Here is a 21,120-nt window from a genome sequence, read left to right as displayed (position 1 = left end):
GCCCTGCCTCCAGTCGCGTCTATCAGCGGCGCATCGCCGCCTCTCCCCCGCCCCTCTCAGTGAAGGAAGACCGAGAGGGGCGGGGGAGAGGCGGAGATATGCGGCTGACAGACGCGCGTGGGGCAGGGCTGCGGCGGTTAGCCCTGCCCCAACCAGGAAGCGCTCCCCCGCTGAAACAAGGGGATTTGGGGGATCAGGGACCCCCGTTAAGCCGCGGGATAGCGGCGGTTTAGCAGGGGCACACGTGCCCCTGCTATCTATGAGGTCTGAAGCGAGATTTATTCTCGCTTCAGACTCTCTTTAAGTGATAAAGATGCTAATCCTGCATTCAAAACTTTTTCTGCTGTTATGGTTTGTAGTTATCACATACTTTATGAGCACTGGCCCTAGTGACAAACAGTGCCAAAGAGTTGAATGCTGGGAGTTCTTTTTATCTATAATATATTCCTCCTCTTCCATTTATTTCCCTGCCTAGCTGCTTATCAGAAACACCCTCTGATTATTTGTGTTTACAAGCAAGGCTGAGGGGACTCAGTGATTGGATGTGCAAATAAAAAATAAATAAATTAAAAAAAAGACAGTGCAGTTGTTAGTATACTCCTCACTGGGAGTGTCTGAAGACTCTGGGAGGAGGGCAGATAATGAATACACAATGAGCAAGAGAAGGGAGGGGGGAAAATAAGAGTCAGTGAGGATATGATGTCCGCATTAGCTTAGCAAAATGGCCACTGCCTAGAATAGGATTTTCTGCTTTCCTTTATAAAATTCACAGGAATCAGTATGTGGATAGCACAATACATCTGTTATGCAAGTAGAAGTAGTATCTATCTACTTATATATGTGTTTTTTTATTTCTAGGTGTCGCTTGTTGTTTAACACCTAAATGGGCACTACTAATTAACATAACAAAGGTTGCTTGAATAGCATAACAATGAATGGCAGGTACAGTGGTTTGCAAAAGTATTTGGCCCCCTTGAAGTTTTCCACATTTTGTCACATTACTGCCACAAACATGAATCAATTTTATTGGAATTCCACATGAAAGACCAACACAAAGTGGTGTACACGTGGGAAGTGGACCGAAAATCATACATCATTCCAAACATTTTTTACAAATAAATAACTGCAAAGTGGGATGTGCATAATTATTCAGCCCCCTTTAGTCTGAGTGCAGTCAGTTGCCCATAGACATTGCCTGATGAGTGCTAATGACTAAATAGAGTGCAACTGTGTGTAATCTGATGTCAGTACAAATACAGCTGTTCTGTGACGGCCTCAGAGGTTGTCTAAGATAATATTGGGAGCAACAACACCATGAAGTCCAAAGAACACACCAGACAGTTCAGGGATTAAGTTATTGAGAAATTTAAAGCAGGCTTAGGCTACAAAAAGATTTCCAAAGCCTTGAACATCCCACAGAGCACTATTCAAGCGATCATTCAGAAATGGAAGGAGTATGGCACAACTGTAAACCTACCAAGACAAGGCCGTCCACCTAAACTCACAGGCCCAACAAGGAGAGCGTTGATCAGAAATGCAGTCAAGAGCCCCATGGTGACTCTGGACGAGCTGCAGAGATCTACAGCTCAGGTGTGGGAATCTGTCCATAGGACAACTATTAGTCGTGCACTGCACAAAGTTGGCCTTGTGGAAGAAGGTGCTCTGGTCAGATGAGACCAAAATGGAACTTTTTGGCCAAAATGCAAAACGCTATGTGTGGTGGAAAACTAACACTGCACATCACTCAGGTGGGGGAATCTGTCCATAGGACAACAATTAGTCGTGCACGGCACAAAGTTGGGCTTTATGGAAGAGTGGCAAGAAGAAAGCCATTGTTAACAGAAAAGCATAAGAAGTCCCGTTTTCAGTGTGCCACAAGCCATGTGGGGGACACAGCAAACATGTGGAAGAAGGTGCTCTGGTCAGATGAGACCAAAATGGAATTTTTTGGCCAAAATACAAAACGCTATGTGTGGCAAAAAACTAACACTACACATCACTCTGAACACACCATCCCCACTGTGAAATATGGTGGTGGCAGCATCATGCTCTGGGAGTGCTTCTCTTCAGCAGGGACAGGGATGCTGGTCAGAGTTGATGGGAAGATGGATGGAGCCAAATACAGGGCAATCTTGTAAGAGAACCTCTTGGAGTCTGCAAAAGACTTGAGACTGGGGCAGAGGTTCACCTTCCAGCAGCACAATGACCCTAAACATAAAGCCGGGTCGACAATGGAATGGTTTAAAACAAAACATATCCATGTGTTAGAATAGCCCAGTCAAAGTCCAGATCTAAATCCAATCAAGAATCTGTGGCAAGATCTGAAAACTGCTGTTCACAAATGCCGTCCATCTAATCTGACTGAGCTGGAGCTGTTTTGCAAAGAAGAATGGGCAAGGATTTCAGTCTCTAGATGTACAAAGCTGGTAGAGACATACCCTAAAAGACTGGCAGCTGTAATTGCAGCAAAAGGTGGTTCTACAAAGTATTGACTCAGGGGGCTGAATAGTTACACACACCCCACTTTGCAGTTTGTTTTTTTAATGTTTGGAATAATGTATGATTTTCATTCCACTTCTCACGTGTGCACCACTTTGTATTGGTCTTTCACGTGGAATTCTAATAAAATTGATTTATGTTTGTGGCAGTAATGTGACAAAATGTGGAAAACTTCAAGGGGGCCGAATACTTTTGGAAACCTCTGTAACTGTGCATGATTTTTACCCTAATGGATCAGAGCATTTTTCACCTGTCAGCGCTACCTCCTTTAATTCGCCAAAAACTTTAACCTACTTACCACACTGAAAAAATATATACCTTGTTTTTTAAACCACAAAGTAGACTTTTTGAGGGTAATTTTTGTTTTCAGTAATTACTTTACTTTCTATCCAGGGAAAACAAGGGGAAAAAAGAAAAAAAAAGAAAAAAACACACACACACACACACACACACACTATTTCTTTAATTCCATTCCTTTACTGTTTTAAAATAAACAATGCTAGTGTAAATAAAACCTACACATTTTATTTGCCCATCTGTCCTGATTTTTACAACTTTTAAATTATGTTCCTAATACAATGTACAGCAATAATTTAGTATTTTGAAATAAAGGTGTGTTTTGTGTTTTTGTGCCCAATCAATAATTACAAGCCCTTAAAGGATACTTGAGGTGATGTGTGACACGATGAGATAGACATGTGTATGTACAGTACCAAGCACACAAATAACTAGGCTTTGTTCCTTTTTTTCTTTCTCTGCCTTAAAGAGTTAAATAGCAGGCATGTAAGTGGCTGACTCAGACAGGTAGTGACTACAGTGTGACCCTCACTGATAAGAAATTCCAACTATAAAACACTTTCCTAGCAGAAAATGGCTTTCGAGAGCAGAGAAGAGATAAAAAGGGTCAATACTTCATTTCGCTCTGCCATACGTCAATGAATGTGTCATTCAACAATAAAACAGTTAAAACTTAAAAAGTAGATTTAAACATAAAATAAAACTGTGGAATATCTTAAAAGTCATTTTTAGGAGAAGCAAGATAGATACAAACACTTATTTAATTTGTTTATTTTCGCCTCAGGTGTCCTTTAATGTATATAGTGCATAATGTGTATTTTTTTTTACCACTAGATGTCCACACACACACACTATTCTGTATGCTCTGAACAGAGTTCAAAACACATAGGCAGGCAGTGTTGTTACAGGAAAGATCATTTGCTTCTTGTTGAAGCCATGATCTTTCCATTAGTTCCACTTTGATTGGCTCAGGGAACACATGTTCCCGTTCAGCAATCAAAGATGTGTCAGTCTCGGCAGGAGCATGTGCACGATGGCAGTGGGCAACATTTTAAAACGTCCGTTTGCCATTAACCAGCCTGGCGGTATGGACGAGCTCAGCTCGTCCATCACCGCCGGAGGCTGCCGCTCAGGCCCTGCTGGGCCGATTTGCATGAAATAAAGAGCAGCACACGCAGCCGGCACTTTGCCAGCCGCGTGTGCTGCCTGATCGCCGCCGCTCTGCGGCGATCCGCCGCGAGCAGCGGCGAAAGAGGGTCCCCCCAGCCGCCTGAGCCCAGCATAGCCGGAACAAAAAGTTCCAGCCAGCGCTAAGGGCTGGATCGGAGGCGGCTGACGTCAGGACGTCGGCTGACGTCGATGACGTCACTCCGCTCGTCGCTATGGCGACGATATAAGCAAAACAAGGAAGGCCGCTCATTGCGGCCTTCCTTGTTTATTCTGGGCGCCGGAGGCGATCGGAAGAACGCCTCCGGAGCGCCCTCTAGTGGGCTTTCATGCAGCCAACTTTCAGTTGGCTGCATGAAATAGTTTTTTTTTATTAAAAAAAAACCCTCCCGCAGCCTCCCTGGCAATCTTATCAGAACGCCAGGGTGGTTAACAGAGGCAAGTGGGTGTTTTAGTACCAACAGCAGTCGGGTAGTGGTTAAGTGACTACACCCCTCTCAACATTTATAGGAGAATTTGTTGTGTGTGTTAAGTGAGTCAGTAAGGTGTATCTGGCCTGGTAATAAAGTGTACTGTATATTGTTTGACGACGTGTTTTTAGAAACAATATTTTTGTATCTAACCTGTCAATTCATCATTGCTTCCTGCAAAGCCAATTCATATAAGCTACAGACTTTCTACTCATAAGTTTACGGGAGGTAACAGCGGCCTTGCCTTGGGCGCCAAAATGGCCAGAAACTGCCCTGACCATCCCCCATACACAGAAATTAAAGCATAGGCAGATAAAGTGCCAGGGCCCTTTTCCACCTGCGCGTTTGCGCTGGCTGAATCGCAAAAACGCAAACCGCTAGCGATTTTACAATCGCTACGGTTTGCTTTTTAACATAGGAATCGCGGTAGGTCATTTCCACTACCGCGATTCGTTTTTTACTTGATCGCGATCGCGCCGCGGAGCGACTTTTGCCGCGATTTTGCTATGCAGTGCATAGCATAGCAAAATCGTGGCCGCGAACGTCGGGGAATCGCCGCTAATTGCGATTCAGCAATCGCTAGCGTTCAGCGTGAACGCTAGCGATTGCAGGTGGAAAAGGGCCCTAAGAGGTGATATCCTCTCATCCTTTACAGAATGGAGAGCAGAGAAAGGTGAGGTGTCAGGGCACCGGCGTAGCAATAAGGGGTGCAGAGGTAGCGACCACATCGGGGCCATACACCAACCACAGTATTAGCTCTTTATTGGTCCTGTGCTGGTAATAATCACCTCTATAGATGTTTTGAAAGTAGTGATCATCAACACGTAGTTTCCCATCCCCTTCTTGCACCTCTGACACTGTGGTTGTCCTTGATTGGTTTTGGTGCGTGGAATCAATTGTTATCTATAGCATGCTTGGGGGACCCCAACGCTACACTTGCACTGGGACCTACGGCTTCTTAGCTACTCCACTGTGTCAGGGACACTCACAGGTGAATGCAGGGTAAGGGATGGACAGAGAGAGGTGACACCACCAGAGTCTGAGATAGGACTCAACCCTAAACACAAGGCCCGCGGCCCAAATGCGGCCCTCCTTGCCATTTTATGTGGCCCTCCAGAGCAGAAGGGCGATAGCACATGGTCTTCCTATCCACAAGGGCACATAGGTGACAGCGATTCTCACTGAAACATTGTCTGTTTGAGCCGGGGTGCAGCAACAACCCACAGGCCATCCCTAGGGAAATTAGCATGAGGATCTCCACCATAACATAACAGAGTGGTGCAGCAGAGCAGTGTATTATTATTATTATTATTTATTGTGTTTATAAAGCGCCAACATATTAGCGCTGGACAATAAATATATACAATGATAACATTTCCCTGCTCCAGCGATGCGTCATGTCTCTTCTGTTCTTCCTGGCAGTTCTATGTTCTCTTTACTTCCATACCTCCTCCTGATCACATGACATGCCTCAGGAGCCAGAGTTATGCAGCATAGAGTGTGTGGCTGTCAGGAAGATCATAGGAGACTCGAAGCAGCAATAGAGCAGCTAAATATTACACTGTTCCACTGAACTACTCTGCAGGAGGGGGAGGAGCAGGCCCTCAAAGTCGCTATGGTTACACCACTCAGTTTGAGAGTGTTCAATAAATGTTAAATCTTAATAAATAAATTGGCCGCGGTTTAGACTATGTTTTAGATTTTGGCCCCTTACGTGACTGGGTTTGACACCCCTTCTGTAGCAGCTTACATACACCACAGGAAGCAAACGATGTTACAGAACTGACCTCTAAGCCGACCTCTGCGGAGAGGGATCCCGGCTTCACATTACTGATGAATATTCCCGGCTTCTGGGAGGGGCCACTGGAGATACTGTAAGAAACACATGTATATCATCTGACGCTAACACACAGCAACTCAGTCTGACCTCCATCACAGGGAAATGACAAGGACTTGACATGTGACAGGAATCAAGCTATTCACAACTCATACTAGATGTGAGCTCTGTCTGCAGGCTACAACCTCGGCAGAGAGATCCAGGATGTGCCAGGCAGATTAATATCTGTGCAAAATGGGACACAGAGATGGATACGATGTAACATGGGCCACTGTGCTGGTGTGTGTGTGTTACAGCGGTCCTAGTGTCAGTGTTACACCAGCCCCAGTGTTAGTGTTACACCAGCCCCAGTTATAGTGTCAGTGTTACACCAGCCCCAGTTATAGTGTTTGTGTTGCACCAGCCCCAGTGTTGGTGTCAATGTTACACCAGCTTCAGTGTTAGTATCAGTGTGGCACCATCCCCAATGTTAGTGTTCCACCAGCCCCAGAGTTAGTGTCAGTGTTCCACCAGCCCCAATGTTAGTGTTCCACCAGCCCCAGAGTTAGTGTCAGTGTTCCACCAGCCCCAGTGTTAGCGTTCCACCATCCCCAGTGTTAGTGTTACACCAGCCCCAGAGTTAGTATCAGTGTTGCACCAGCCACAGTGTTAGTGTTCCACCAGCCCCAGTGCTAGTGTTCCACCAGCTCTAGTGTTAGTGTTACAACAGCCCCAGTTAGTGTCAGTGTTACGCCAGCCCCGGTGTTAGTGTTGCACCAGCCCAGTGTTAGTGTTGCACCAGCCCCAGTGTCAGTGTTACTTGTGCTTACCTGCAGCCCACCCACATAACCTCCCCTCCCCATAATTCCTCCCTACTCACAATCTTCTACTTACCTGCAGCCCATCCCTGTGGTGCCCACCAAGCTGATGAAAACCTTCTTCTCTTTAATGTCCCTCCCACTAGCAGAGGCCAATCCAGCCACACTGCTCTTCCCATCCTGCGGGCACAACAACAGTAACAATCAATGACAGATATAGAAATAAGGTATTTGGGAAAGAGAGACAGAAGGGATGAGAAAAGGAAGGGTTTATACAAGGGTGTAGAGTCCAACCCACTTCATCGTATGCATCTATAATCTGGCTTCCATCTTAGAAACCTCAACAGCGCCAGGAATCACTGTACACAATGCAAAAGTGGAGTTTCTGCTTCATGCAGATGACTGCTGTCACCAAAGGGGGCAGCCTGCAAGACAACCTGGCAATTCGGCATTATTTATATAAAGCGCTTACATCTTTATATGTATTATACAGTATATAGCACAGATATCTTCCACAGCACTTTACAAAGTGTATATACTGTATATATATACATTTCTTGTCACTAACTGTTCCTCAGAGGAGCTCCCAATCTAATCACTGTCTACCACATTGATATGTACATCATAGTTTAGGGCCAATTTAGAGGGAAGCCAGTTCACTTAAAGGGAACCAGAGACGAAGCAACGTCTTGTATTTTACCATATATATCAGTGGGAACATTAGAGAAAACACCTACCTTGCTTTCTGTTTTATCCTTCACTGTTCAGATTGCTTCTAATCAGCCCTGATAAAATCCCCGACTGAGCATTCAGTCTGGCTTTGCTCAGGAATATTTATAGCTCAGTCTGTGTTCGCTCATGTCTTTTCAAGTCCAAGCCTGCCCCCCACTGGCTCTGCTCAGGAATCATTATAGCTGAGTCATTATAGCAAAGCCAGACTGAATGCTCAGTTGGGGATTTTATCAGGTCTGATAAGAAACAAGCTGTGCAGTGCAGATGAAACCGAGAGCAAGGTAGGTGTTTTCTCTAATGTTCCCACTGATCTATATGGTAACATACATGAGGATGCTTCGTCTCTGGTTCACTTTAACTGTATGTTTTTGGGATGTGGGAGGAAATGGGAGTACCCGGAGGAAACCCATGCAGACATAGGGAGAACATACAGACTCCATGCAGATAGTGCCGTGGCTGGGATTCAAACTGCGGACCAAGCGCTACAAGGAGAGAATGCCACTATGGCACCGATATAAAGTACAGCATGGGCATTTCCCTGACATTTACAAAAAACAAAAATGATTGTGTTTTAGTGAAAAAAAATACAAAGTCAGCCCTGAGTCCCTCCTTCAAATTGAATAACTGTACACTGTACTTAGCAGAACTAAAGGATATTCCTACCTTGTTCTGGAAATCCCCTAGGAAGCCTTGTAGTGAACCTGTGCCTTAGTGTTTGGCAGCCAATTTATTTAGAGGCTTGCAAGTACTCGAGGCCAATTTATTTTAGCACATTTTTTATTTATTTGCATTTCCCTGCTTCTAATTAATACTGCTGTAATGTGTATTTACTAGCCCAATTGTCACTAGGGGGCAGTGTGAGACAATAACAGAGGACTTCTGCTTTCAGTTTCTATATTTTCTGCTAGTAGAGAGAGATCAAAGCATTCCAAGAATTTACAGCACAAGGAATTCTGCCGACTGAGATCAAAAGCAGTGCACTTATCTCAAACGACATGACGCTATTAAAGCTGCTAATGGGTTTAAGAGCAAGCTTTAGGTCTAAGTAATGAATTGTGCCCACCCCTTTCTCTCTCACTAAGCTGCTCCCATTGGCCAGCTCTGCTGCCCACCAGACCTATTTCCACTCATGCTCATTTTAATGAATGACTGAGTAGAGAGAAGTAATACAGCTAATATGTAGTGGCTGGATAGTGTAATGGTTAAGGGCTCTGCCTCTGACACAGGCGACCTAGGTTCGAATATCGGCTCTGCCTGTTCAGTAAGCCAGCACCTATTCAGTAGGAGACCTTGGGCAAGACTCCCTAACACTGCTACTGCCTATAGTGAGCGTCCTAGTGGCTGCAGCTCTGGTGCTTTGAGTCCGCCAGGAGGAATTGCGATATAAATGTTCTGTGTTTACTAGCAGTTCTCGCAAACTGTAACTTTTAAATAAGTTTTGTGACTTGAGGATAATATATTCTCCTGGACTCCTCTGACATCTTGCCACAGCCATGGAAAGTACAGTATTGGTACTGCACAAAGGTTGTGGCTCTTAACAGCATAATGAGCGCCCTACATGACATCACAGAATGACCCCGCAGGCAGCCCCACCCTCACACACGCTGTGCTCAGTCGCCAATTACTATGGCAACTACCTTCTCTGTGAGCAGAATTTTCAGTGACATTCTGCCCCTCATTCCTGGCCCTGTAATCTGAATAGAGAACATGTCACGGGGGTGTCCCTGAGGAGCGCTCAGCATGCCAGGTACACAGAGACCCCGCTGACCCCCTCTGGCATGGACTCGCAGGGGGGAGGGGCAGGCCAGGGTCACAGACAGAGGGGTGTGGATATATAATATGAGATTATTGGGCCGCAGTGAATTGCTGGAGCCGGCAGCACACAAAGGAGACAATTGCAGAACACAGAGCGCTGCGGGATTAAACTTCTGATATTTCTCTGCAGTATGTAAAGAATTATCCGCGCACACCAAACGCTCTATGTGTATCGGCAACAGGAGCCGCTGCTGGAAGCCGGCCAGGCCCTACAACGGCATTCCAACACCCTGATAAATCCCACCGATAACGGGGATTAACCCATCTCTGATACACACCGCATCTAGAGTTATAACTAAACACACTGGTGCTATATACATTATACTGAATATACCTGCATATACACAGGGCACTGCTATACACACCGCATCTAAAGTTATAACTAAACACACTGGTGATATATACATTATACTGAATATACCTGCATATACACAGGGCACTGCTACACACACCGCATCTAGAGTTATAACTAAACACACTGGTGCTATATACATTATACTGAATATACCTGCATATACACAGGGCACTGCTACACACACCGCATCTAGAGTTATAACTAAACACACTGGTGCTATATACATTATACTGAATATACCTGCATATACACAGGGCACTGCTACACACACCGCATCTAGAGTTATAACTAAACACACTGGTGCTATATACATTATACTGAATATACCTGCGTGTACACAGGGCACTGCTATACACACCGCATCTAGAGTTATAACTAAACACACTGGTGATATATACATTATACTGAATATACCTGCATATACACAGGGCACTGCTACACACACCGCATCTAGAGTTATAACTAAACACACTGGTGATATATACATTATACTGAATATACCTGCATATACACAGGGCACTGCTACACACACACCGCATCTAGAGTTATAACTAAACACACTGGTGATATATACATTATACTGAATATACCTGCATATACACAGGGCACTGCTACACACACCGCATCTAGAGTTATAACTAAACACACTGGTGATATATACATTATACTGAATATACCTGCATATACACAGGGCACTGCTATACACACCGCATCTAGAGTTATAACTAAACACACTGGTGATATATACATTATACTGAATATACCTGTGTGTACACACCGAACCAACAATTATTGGTATGAACACATTACGGTATATAGACATAAATATCAGTGTGTACACAGGTCACCGCTATACACACCAAACATACAATTATTAGTATGCACACATACTGTATTGGCATGACACTAAATATCAGTGTATACGCAGGGCACCATATATACACCGGACCCACAATTATTAGTATGCACACATTACAGTATATCCATGACACTAAATATCAGTGTATACACAGGTCACCACTATACACACACCAAACCAACAATTATTAGTATGCACACATTACAGTATATCCATGACACTAAATATCAGTGTATACACAGGGCACCACTATATACACACCAAACCAACAATTATTAGTATGCACACATTACAGTATATCCATGACACTAAATATCAGTGTATACACAGGTCACCGCTAAATACACACCAAACCAACAATTATTAGTATGCACACATTACAGTATATCCATGACACTAAATATCAGTGTATACACAGGGCACCGCTATATACACCGGACCCACAATTGTTAGTATGCACACATACAGTATAGACATAAATATCAGTGTGTACACAGGTCACCGCTATACACACCACGGACCCACAATTGTTAGTATGCACACCTTATTGTATATACATGACACTAAATATCAGTGTATATACAGGGCACCGCTATATACACCGGACCCACAATTGTTAGTATGCACACATTACTGTATATACATGACACTAAATATCAGTGTATATACAGGGCACCGCTATATACACCGGACCCACAATTGTTAGTATGCACACATTACTGTATATACATGACACTAAATATCAGTGTATACACAGGTTACCACTATACACACCAAACCAACTATTATTAGTATGCACACATTACAGTATATCCATGACACTAAACATGCAGTGTATACACAGGTCACCCCACCAAACCAACAATTATTAGTATGCACACATTACAGTATATCCATGACAGTAAATATCAGTGTATACACAAGTCACCGCTATATATACCGGACCCACAATTATTAGTATGCACACATTACAGTATATCCATGACACTAAATATCAGTGTATACACAGGTCACCGCTATATACACCGGAACCACAATTATTAGTATGCACACATTACAGTATATCCATGACACTAAATATCAGTGTATACACAGGTCACCGCTATATACACTGGACCCACAATTGTTAGTATGCACACATTACAGTATATCCATGACACTAAATATCAGTGTATACACAGGTCACTGCTATATATACCGGACCCACAATTATTAGTATGCACACATTACAGTATATACATGACACTAAATATCAGTGTATACACAGGTCACCGCTATATATACCTGACCCACAATTATTAGTATGCACACATTACAGTATATACATGACACTAAATATCAGTGTATACACAGGTCACCACTATATATACCTGACCAACAATTATTAGTATGCACACATTACAGTATATACATGGCACTAAATATCAGTGTATACACAGGTCACCGCTATATACACCGGACCCACAATTATTAGTATGCACACATTATAGTATATAAATGACACTAAATATCTGTGTATACACAGGTCACCGCTATATACACCGGACCCACAATTATTAGTATGCACACAAACTGTATAGGCATAAATATGCAGTGTATACACAGGTCACCGTTCTATACACCAGACCCACAATTATTAGTATGCAGACATTACTGTATAGGCATAATTATCAGTGTATACACAGGTCACCGCTATATACACCAGACCCACAATTATTAGTATGCACAGATACTGTATAGGCATAAATATCAGTGTATACACAGGGCACCGCTATACACACCAAACCTACAATTATTAGTATGCACACATACTGTATAGGCATGACACTAAATATGCAGTGTATACACAGGTCACCGCTATATACACCGGGCCCACAATTATTAGTATGCACACATACTGTATAGGCATGACACTAAATATGCAGTGTATACACAGGTCACCGCTATATACACCGGGCCCACAATTATTAGTATGCACACATACTGTATAGGCATAAACATGCAGTGTATACATAGGTCACCGCTACATACACCGGACCCACAATTATTAGTATGCAGACATTACTGTATAGGCATAAATATCAGTGTATACACAGGTCACCGCTATACACACCGGACCCACAATTATTAGTATGCACACATTACTGTATAGGCATAAATATCAGTGTATACACAGGTCACCGCTATACACACCGGACCCACAATTATTAGTATGCACACATTACTGTATAGGCATAAATATCAGTGTATACACAGGTCACCGCTATACACACCGGACCCACAATTATTAGTATGCACACATTACTGTATAGGCATAAATATCAGTGTATACACAGGTCACCGCTATACACACCGGACCCACAATTATTAGTATGCACACATTACTGTATAGGCATAAATATCAGTGTATACACAGGTCACCGCTATACACACCGGACCCACAATTATTAGTATGCACACATTACTGTATAGGCATAAATATCAGTGTATACACAGGTCACCGCTATACACACCGGACCCACAATTATTAGTATGCACACATTACTGTATAGGCATAAATATCAGTGTATACACAGGTCACCGCTATACACACCGGACCCACAATTATTAGTATGCACACATACTGTATAGGCATAAATATGCAGTGTATACACAGGTCGCCGCTATACACACCGTATAGGCATAAATATGCAGTGTATACGTAATATCACAATTACACACAGATCTACAGCTTATCACCATTCATTGATAAATACACCGGGAGAGGAGAGGGAAGTCTCATTAGGACTCAGAGCCTTCCCTCTCCTTAGGTGAGTATCTGACTTTTGTTTTTATAGGTCGGGTAACATTGACTTTACGTTTGACCAACTGTAGGTAATACACCCGATCGGCACATCTATGTCACTAAGGGCCCATTCACACTAGAAATCGCTAAACGCTAACGCAAAACGCTGAGCGTTTTTCTGGCGTTTTTTCCTAGCGTTTTTTCACTGTATAGAGAGCATTTTTCCAGCGATTAGCGTTTTGCGTATTCTAGGTCAATTCAAATACTTTATTGAATCTCTAATCGCTCCAGAATCGCTCAGAAAACGCTGCATGCAGCGCGTTTGCGTTTCAGCAAATCGCAGAATGCTTAGATGAGAACACTTCCATATACTTTCATTGTGCATACTTTTTTTTTTCGAATCGCTAGCGATTTTTTCAGCAATGCTGAAATCGCTCTGAAAACGCACAAGTGTGAATGGGCCCTAAGGCCTCGTTCCCATTGCGTTCCGCTCGCGTGTCCGTCCGCGTTGGGGTTTTTTAGAGGTTTTTTTTCCCCCTCTCTTGGCGCTTGGGTGGGCGATGCGGTTTTGTTAAAAGCACTTTTCTAAGCGCTTTTCCCGAGCGTTTTTTTAATTCACTCCCTGGCGCAAGTCAGAAAGCGAACTCTTTGACCCGGAAAATAATAAATACAATGAATTTATTCTTACAAACGCTCACGCAATCGCTGCACAATGCGATTTTGTGAGCGTTTTGCATTTCCTATACCTTCCATTCAGGCGGAATTACCTCAAGAATGGCCCATGCAGCGCTTATCTAAGCTGATCTGAAACGAACCCCTCAGATGTGAACTTTGTCATAGGCAATCATGGCATAAGTGCTTTCAGAGCAATGTTAAATGTTAAAAATCGCCAGCGCTTAAAAAATCTAAAAAACGCCCCTAGTGTGAACAAGCCCTTAGACCCACAAAAACAATAACGATGTTTAGCCAGCCAACCAGTGTGAACTAACGTATTTAATTGATCAATTTCTAGGTTGAAGAACAGTTTCCTATGTTCAGTTTCCTATGTTGTAACAGCTTAAAAAACGATGTAAATATACTCAGAATCTCTATCATTGCTCCTTTACACTGGCCGTCGTGCACAAACACGATTTTTGTGCAAGCATTACGTACATACATTAGACAAAAGTCGGCCAACCATCATCAGCCTTTCAAATGGGTACACAGTGTATGTCTGTCGTCACTTAAAGAGGAACTCCAGCCTAAACAAACATACTGTCATTAAGTTACATTAGTTATGTTAAATAAATAAAATAGGTAGGTAATATAATCTCTTACCCACCCTGTTTTAAAAGAACAGGCAAATGTTTGATTTCATGATGGCAGCCATCTTTTTGGTTGAAAGAAGGTGACAAGGAGCATGAGACACAGTTCCAACTGTCCTGTGTCCTGAGCACCTCTCCCAGTTGCTAGGCAATGTGAATAACAACATAGGAAATCCCATCATGCTCTGCACAGCATTAGGAAAAAAAAGCAAAAAATCCAGCTAAAAATGATGCTTTGGTAAGAAAAACAAAGTTCTGATGCTGTAAAACTGTTAAAGAAACACCAAGCTTTTTCAGTTCTGCTGAGTAGATTTTCAGTCTGGAGGTTCACTTTAAGGATCCAACATATTGAAGCCTTAACGACCTGAGCATTCCAGATCACAATGTAGTTTTCACTCCCTCAACCCCAGAAAGCCGCTCAATTGTGCACCAATCATCGACCCTCTGCCCCTTTCCAAAGCAACAGAACACAGTGCAAGCCTGAAGGCTAGAGATGTGTCTGTAGAGCATTAGTTCCCGATTTGTCACCTAAGGGACCATTGTAGAAGAGTGTGGGTAGCTTCACTCACCTCAGTCTCAGATATAAGCTGGTCAGCATACTGCCACTTTAGCGGCTCTTCTGGAGAACTGAAAATAGGAAAAAATAGATATTTCTGGATGAAAGACTAAATTATAAGTTTTAGAGGAAGAGGAGCATTGTGGGTAAATAACAAACAAAACAAAAAAAAAAAGGAAAAAGGACACACACACACACTAGTAAGACAACATGAGACACACAGATTACACAGGACATGGACAACACTGATAAATAAAAAATTCTTGGACTGTGGAGCAGATAACTCGCCTCTTCGCCGGAATCATCCCGACATCTGCAGAGAGAAGAGACAAGATGGCTGAGAGTAGCTCACCTGTGCAAGTACTTTAAGGGTGCCCTTACATCTAACGAAGTATGGGCAGATCAACCAAGAGACATATCTCTCTCTGATCGAAGAGAAACCTGTTGGCTGCCCAAACACTGCTTGCCGATCACCAATCAGGAATCGGCCTAGTGATGCCGTATATGCCACCTGCCTGGCCGCCCCCCGTATGTTAATATCCCCTGACCCCCTCCCCCACCATGAAGTATAAAATCTCACCTAACCCACTGCCTCCTCTGCCATCACCCCATATCTGCCGTCGCACTGAGCGCCACCACGTGGTGATTGGGAGCCACGAGAGTGGGGCAGGTGAGATTTTACACTGCACGGGCAGGGAGGATGGGGGGTGTTGGGCTGGACATATTAACACTTAATACAACAGCCCAAGGGTAGAGTTGGCACACCATCAGGTTCAAGGGTGCTTGATAACGTGGTATAGGCGGGTATATACCACCAGTCAAATGTAGGAAGCAAGTATTACCAGCACACCATTATGCGATTAGCAGCACACACTTTATTGTGGTTTCACATGCCTTGACAAAGGGGGACCCTGAGGCCCTCGAAACAATTGTTGAATTTCTTTGTGGATACTGACACAATAAAGTGTGTGCTGCTAATCGCATAATTGGTGTGCTGATAATACTTGCTTCCTACATTAACACTTAGGGGTGGCTAGGCAGGCAGTGTCCATCACAATATTTTGCGCCATTACCGCCACGGGATCAAGCACTTGCAACTGAGATCTTTACAGCATGTCCGATCGAGGCATTACACCGATTTTGCCCCAAAATCGGTCAAATCATCAATCGGGCATGCTTGTTGCAGCACTGATTTTCATCAGATTCCGTCAATTTATTGAACCTGATGGTGGATCAGGCCACAAAATCAGTAGATGTATGGCCACCTTTACTCGTTGGCCGTGACAACTTACGTCTCACTTTGATGGATACGATCTTCTTGGTGCGGATGAGGTTGATGACCTCTTCATGAGTGCAGGAGCTGATCGAGTAGCCATTTATCCGAACCAGCTCATCTCCAATCTGAAAGACATGAGGTTGACCAACCAGTAAGTAATAATTGAAATCACTGGAGGTACACACAGCACTGGCTGCCCCATTTCATACAGTTCTGCAGGCTGGAAGTGTCAGATTTCAGAAAACTGAAATTTAGTAACGGACCTGGAACTGCAAGGAAACACAAAACCAGAAATATTTACACTAAAAATCATCTCGAAGAATAAGCTCCAAATTCCTCAGAAATATCACAATACTAGTATCAGATGCAACATACAGTATATTCCTCACCCCACTATTGTACTCAGTCCCTGAGCAAAACAAAATATTGTAACACGTTCTCTACATTCACTCTCCTTTATGCCTGATATCCAAAATGTCACCCGTTCCTGCAACCTCCTCCTCCGTAACATCTACAAGATCCACCCCTTCTTGACTCTAGACACCACCAAACTCCTCAACCATGCCCTTGTCATTTCCCGCCTTGACTACAACAACTCCCTTCTGCCTGGCATCCCTTTGAATTGCATCCCCCCCGCTACAATCTATCATGAATTTCGGCAGCTAGGTTGATCTACTCTTCCCATCACTCCACCTTCAGGATTCTGTGCCTGGCCTACAAACTCTATACACAAGACCTGCCCGACCTACATCTTTGAACTCGTCCACAGACATACACCCAGCAGCCCCTTCCGATGCTCCAGCGACCTGTGCCTGACCACACCACTACCATGTGAGACAGCAGGACTTCTCAAGAGTTGCACCCCCTCTCTGGAACTCCCTTCCACCACTGATCAGGCCTGCCCCATCCTTCAGCACCTTTAATTAAGTCCAAGATCGCCTACCCCCCGTCCTGCATAAATGCCATAACTCGCTCTAATGAACACCTATCAGGCAATCTGTACCTAGTGTGTCCCTACCCCCTTCCCTTGTAAGGCTCTGGCAGGATCCATTGCTGATAGTGAATCCAACTTGATCACACATCCCCTTCATTGATTATCCTTGCTGCAGACCGACTTGGATTTGATCTATGTGTCCTCTAAGACTAAAAAGGAATCTGAAGTGAAAATAAACGTTTGAGGTAATGAATTGTATGTGTAGTGCTGCTAAGAAATAGAACATTAGCAGCAAAGAAGAGAGTCTCATATTGTTTCCAGCAGGGCTGTGGAGTCAGAGTTGGAGTCAGAGCAATTTTGGGTATGCGGAGTCGGAGATTTCATGAGGAGTCGGATGATTTTGTACAAAATCCACAGCCCTGGTAAGTATTAGACTAAGGAATCGGAGTCGAGGAGTCGGAGCCATTTTGGGTACCCGGAGTCAGAGTCAGTGGTTTCATAAACTGAGGAGTCGAAAGATTTTTGTACCGACTCCACAGCCCTGGTTTCCAGTACAGAAATAGTTAAGAAACTTCAGTTATCTATGCAAAAGAGCTTCTTTGAGCTCTCTAACCCAACTTGGGTCTAAGACAGTGCGGTTTTCTGAAGCATTTACACATCAAAGAAACAGTGGAAACAGCTTCAGATAAGGTTTTACTGCAGGGGAATTCAAAGGGTCATTAGCTCTGCTCTGTTTCAAAGTTTATAATACAGAGTGTGGTTTGTAGATTGCATATATGTCAGAATGATGCAATGTTATATAAAAAAAGAAGAAGCTATAACTGAAAATAAAAATACGAGCCTATTCTTTGTTACTAATGTGCTATTCATTATCTGTACTACACATACAAGTCATTGGGCTTGATTCAGTAAGCAGTGCTAACTGTTAGCACGCGTCTGAAAAGGCCATTATCACACCTAAACTCAATTTGGGCGTGTTAAACTCGGATCACGCGCAAAGACACGCGCGCAAAACTGTGCACGCACAGCGCGGTGCGCGCAAAGTGCCCATTCACATCTATGCAACGTTTCACGTGCACCGGACTTAACGCGCGCAAAGACTTGCGCGCGATCTGATTTTAGAAACGGTGCTAACCTACTTAGCACCCTGGTTAACAAGTCTAAAGTCTTTAGGCGTGCTAAGTAGGTTAGCACCGTTTACTGAATCAAGCCCATTGTATCATAAGTTCTTTTTTCCTTCAGTGTTACGTTAAGCATTGTTGCATGATCTGGTATCTTGCGCCTTATTGCCTCTCTCCCTATTTATCTATTGTTTAGTCAGAGTAATATGTTGGCACTTTATAAATGCAAAATAAATAATTAAAGATTTGGGTCCCATAACAGGATAGAACTACATTTTATTTATTATTATTATTTCGTATTTATATAGCGCCAACATCTTCCACAGCGCTGTACGGAGTATATATAGTCTTGTCACTAAATGTCCCTCAAAGGAGCTCACAATCTAGTCCCTATCATAGTCATATGTCTATGTATGTATTGTGCAGTGCATGCATATTTTAGCCTATGACCAATTTAGGAGGAAGCCAATTAACTTATCTGCGCAAAGGTGGATCAGCGCATCACCAGGCCTCCTCCGAATGGCCACCAATCAGAGGTGTGCTGAGCCCCCCCAAGCAACTACAAACGCACCTCGAAACCAAACAGAAGCTCTGCATAAACATCAATAAGCAATGCTATTAAATGGGAACAGCTGACCAAAGTTACTTACATTTGTACATGGCGAGGAAAGGAACAGCGCTACTTAAAAACAGATTGCATCCTTATGACTACCTGCTTGAGAGTGCAAGCCCCACTAGTGGAATAAAATACACACCCAGCATTAAAAAATGCACCTGTCTACCATTGGAGGATGTTGGTTTCCGTAATAGCTTGCATTCAACTTATTAGGTACTCGTCCCTCCCACTGCGAAGAAGTCATCCCCCATGGGAGGGGCCCTAACACTAATTAATCCTAAATTATGCATATGCATAGCCTGGGTGCGCTACCAAGTAAAAATTCTAAATTGCGCAAAGGTGGATCAGCGCATCACCAGGCCGCCTCTGAATGGCCTACAAGCCCCCCCAAGAAACTACAAACGCACCTTGAAACCAAACAGAAGCTCTGCATAAACATCAATAAGCAATGCTATTAAATGGGAGCAGCTGACCAAAGTTACTACATTCCAAAAACGTATCTGTATGTTTTTGGGATGTGGGAGGAAACCGCAGTGCCCGGAGGAAACCCACGCAGACACGTGGAGAATATACAAACTCCTTGCAGATGTTGACCTGGCTGGGATTCACACCAGTTACCCAGCACTGCAAGGCGAAAGCGCTAACCATTACACCACCATGCTTTTTATATATATGTTTTTACATATCCATGGCTGTGTCTAGCACTACTGCCAGTAATATTTTGTATAGGTGACAACGCAGTTCAGAGCACAGCAAGAACACGAAACAGAGAAATCCTACACTGAACGCTCTGAAAAGACACCAGACTGACAGATCCATCTTCTGTGATTTGTAAAGCGAGATGAATCTGGCAATTCTGCAAAATACGATACAATCTGATAACATCTGCATTCAGTGGTGGCCGTACTGTAGTCAGGACAGGTGTAATACAAATTCCTTGCGGCGGATAAAGCAGTCTGAACTCCGGCACAAAGAAGATAGAGAAATCACAAAGGCATAGAGAAATGACTGCAGACACGATTCACGGACTCCCATCACTGTATTCTGCCTAAAAAGTGTACAACAGTGAGGGGAGATAACATTACAGCGTGAGAACCCAGCGCAGGGCCGCCATCAGAAATTTTGGGGCCCCTCACAAATCATCAGTCCGGGCCCCCCCCCCCCCACACAAACTGAGAAATGTGCGTAGCCATTACATGTTGGCAGAGCTAGTTGGAGGCTTGCTGTCCACAAATTAATCACGAATAACCACGGTGGATACTCGTGATTCAAGTTAGCTCTAATTGCCACAGCTGAGTGGCTAGATGCGGCGGGGTTAATTACCCAGAACGCCGTTCTCCACCCAGCGTTTCAACGAGGTGCAAGTGTCCGAATGGACGCGTTGCAAGCCTCGATATCGAGCACTTCCTCCTTCAAGCCGGAAGGAGGAAGTGCTCCATCATTTTTTTAGAACCTCCCAGTTTTATTTTCTGTTTAAAAAAGCTAAAAAAGTAGGTTTAATGCTATTGTCTCATATGGTAATGATTCAGCTTTTCCCATAGTCTCGCAGTTAGCAATCATGAGGCCCCCAACAAACCATGAGGCCCCCAACAAGACAAATTCAGCAATCATGAGGCCCCCAACAAGACAAATTCAGCAATCATGAAGCCCCCAACAAGACAAATTCAGCAATCATGAGGCCCCCAACAAGACAAATTCAG

General features: G+C 43.7%; 1 protein-coding gene across 3 annotated transcripts in view; it reads right to left on the bottom strand.

Moving 5' to 3' along the window:
- USH1C (USH1 protein network component harmonin) overlaps nucleotides 1-21,120 on the bottom strand; it is a 123,951-nt gene that overhangs the window by 69,169 nt on the left and 33,662 nt on the right. For all 3 annotated transcript variants that reach the window (XM_068260348.1, XM_068260346.1, XM_068260347.1), the window contains exons 5-9: nucleotides 16,766-16,874; nucleotides 15,762-15,786; nucleotides 15,487-15,544; nucleotides 7,144-7,247; nucleotides 6,221-6,305 (exon numbers count right to left, since the gene is read on the bottom strand). In XM_068260348.1, the coding sequence (XP_068116449.1) occupies nucleotides 6,221-6,305; nucleotides 7,144-7,247; nucleotides 15,487-15,544; nucleotides 15,762-15,786; nucleotides 16,766-16,874 (381 nt within the window). The remainder of the gene's footprint in view (nucleotides 1-6,220; nucleotides 6,306-7,143; nucleotides 7,248-15,486; nucleotides 15,545-15,761; nucleotides 15,787-16,765; nucleotides 16,875-21,120) is intronic.

The sequence above is a fragment of the Hyperolius riggenbachi genome, chromosome 11, assembly GCF_040937935.1.
Source record: "Hyperolius riggenbachi isolate aHypRig1 chromosome 11, aHypRig1.pri, whole genome shotgun sequence".
Lineage (NCBI taxonomy): Eukaryota > Metazoa > Chordata > Amphibia > Anura > Hyperoliidae > Hyperolius > Hyperolius riggenbachi.
This window is presented reverse-complemented; position numbering and strand designations above follow the sequence as displayed.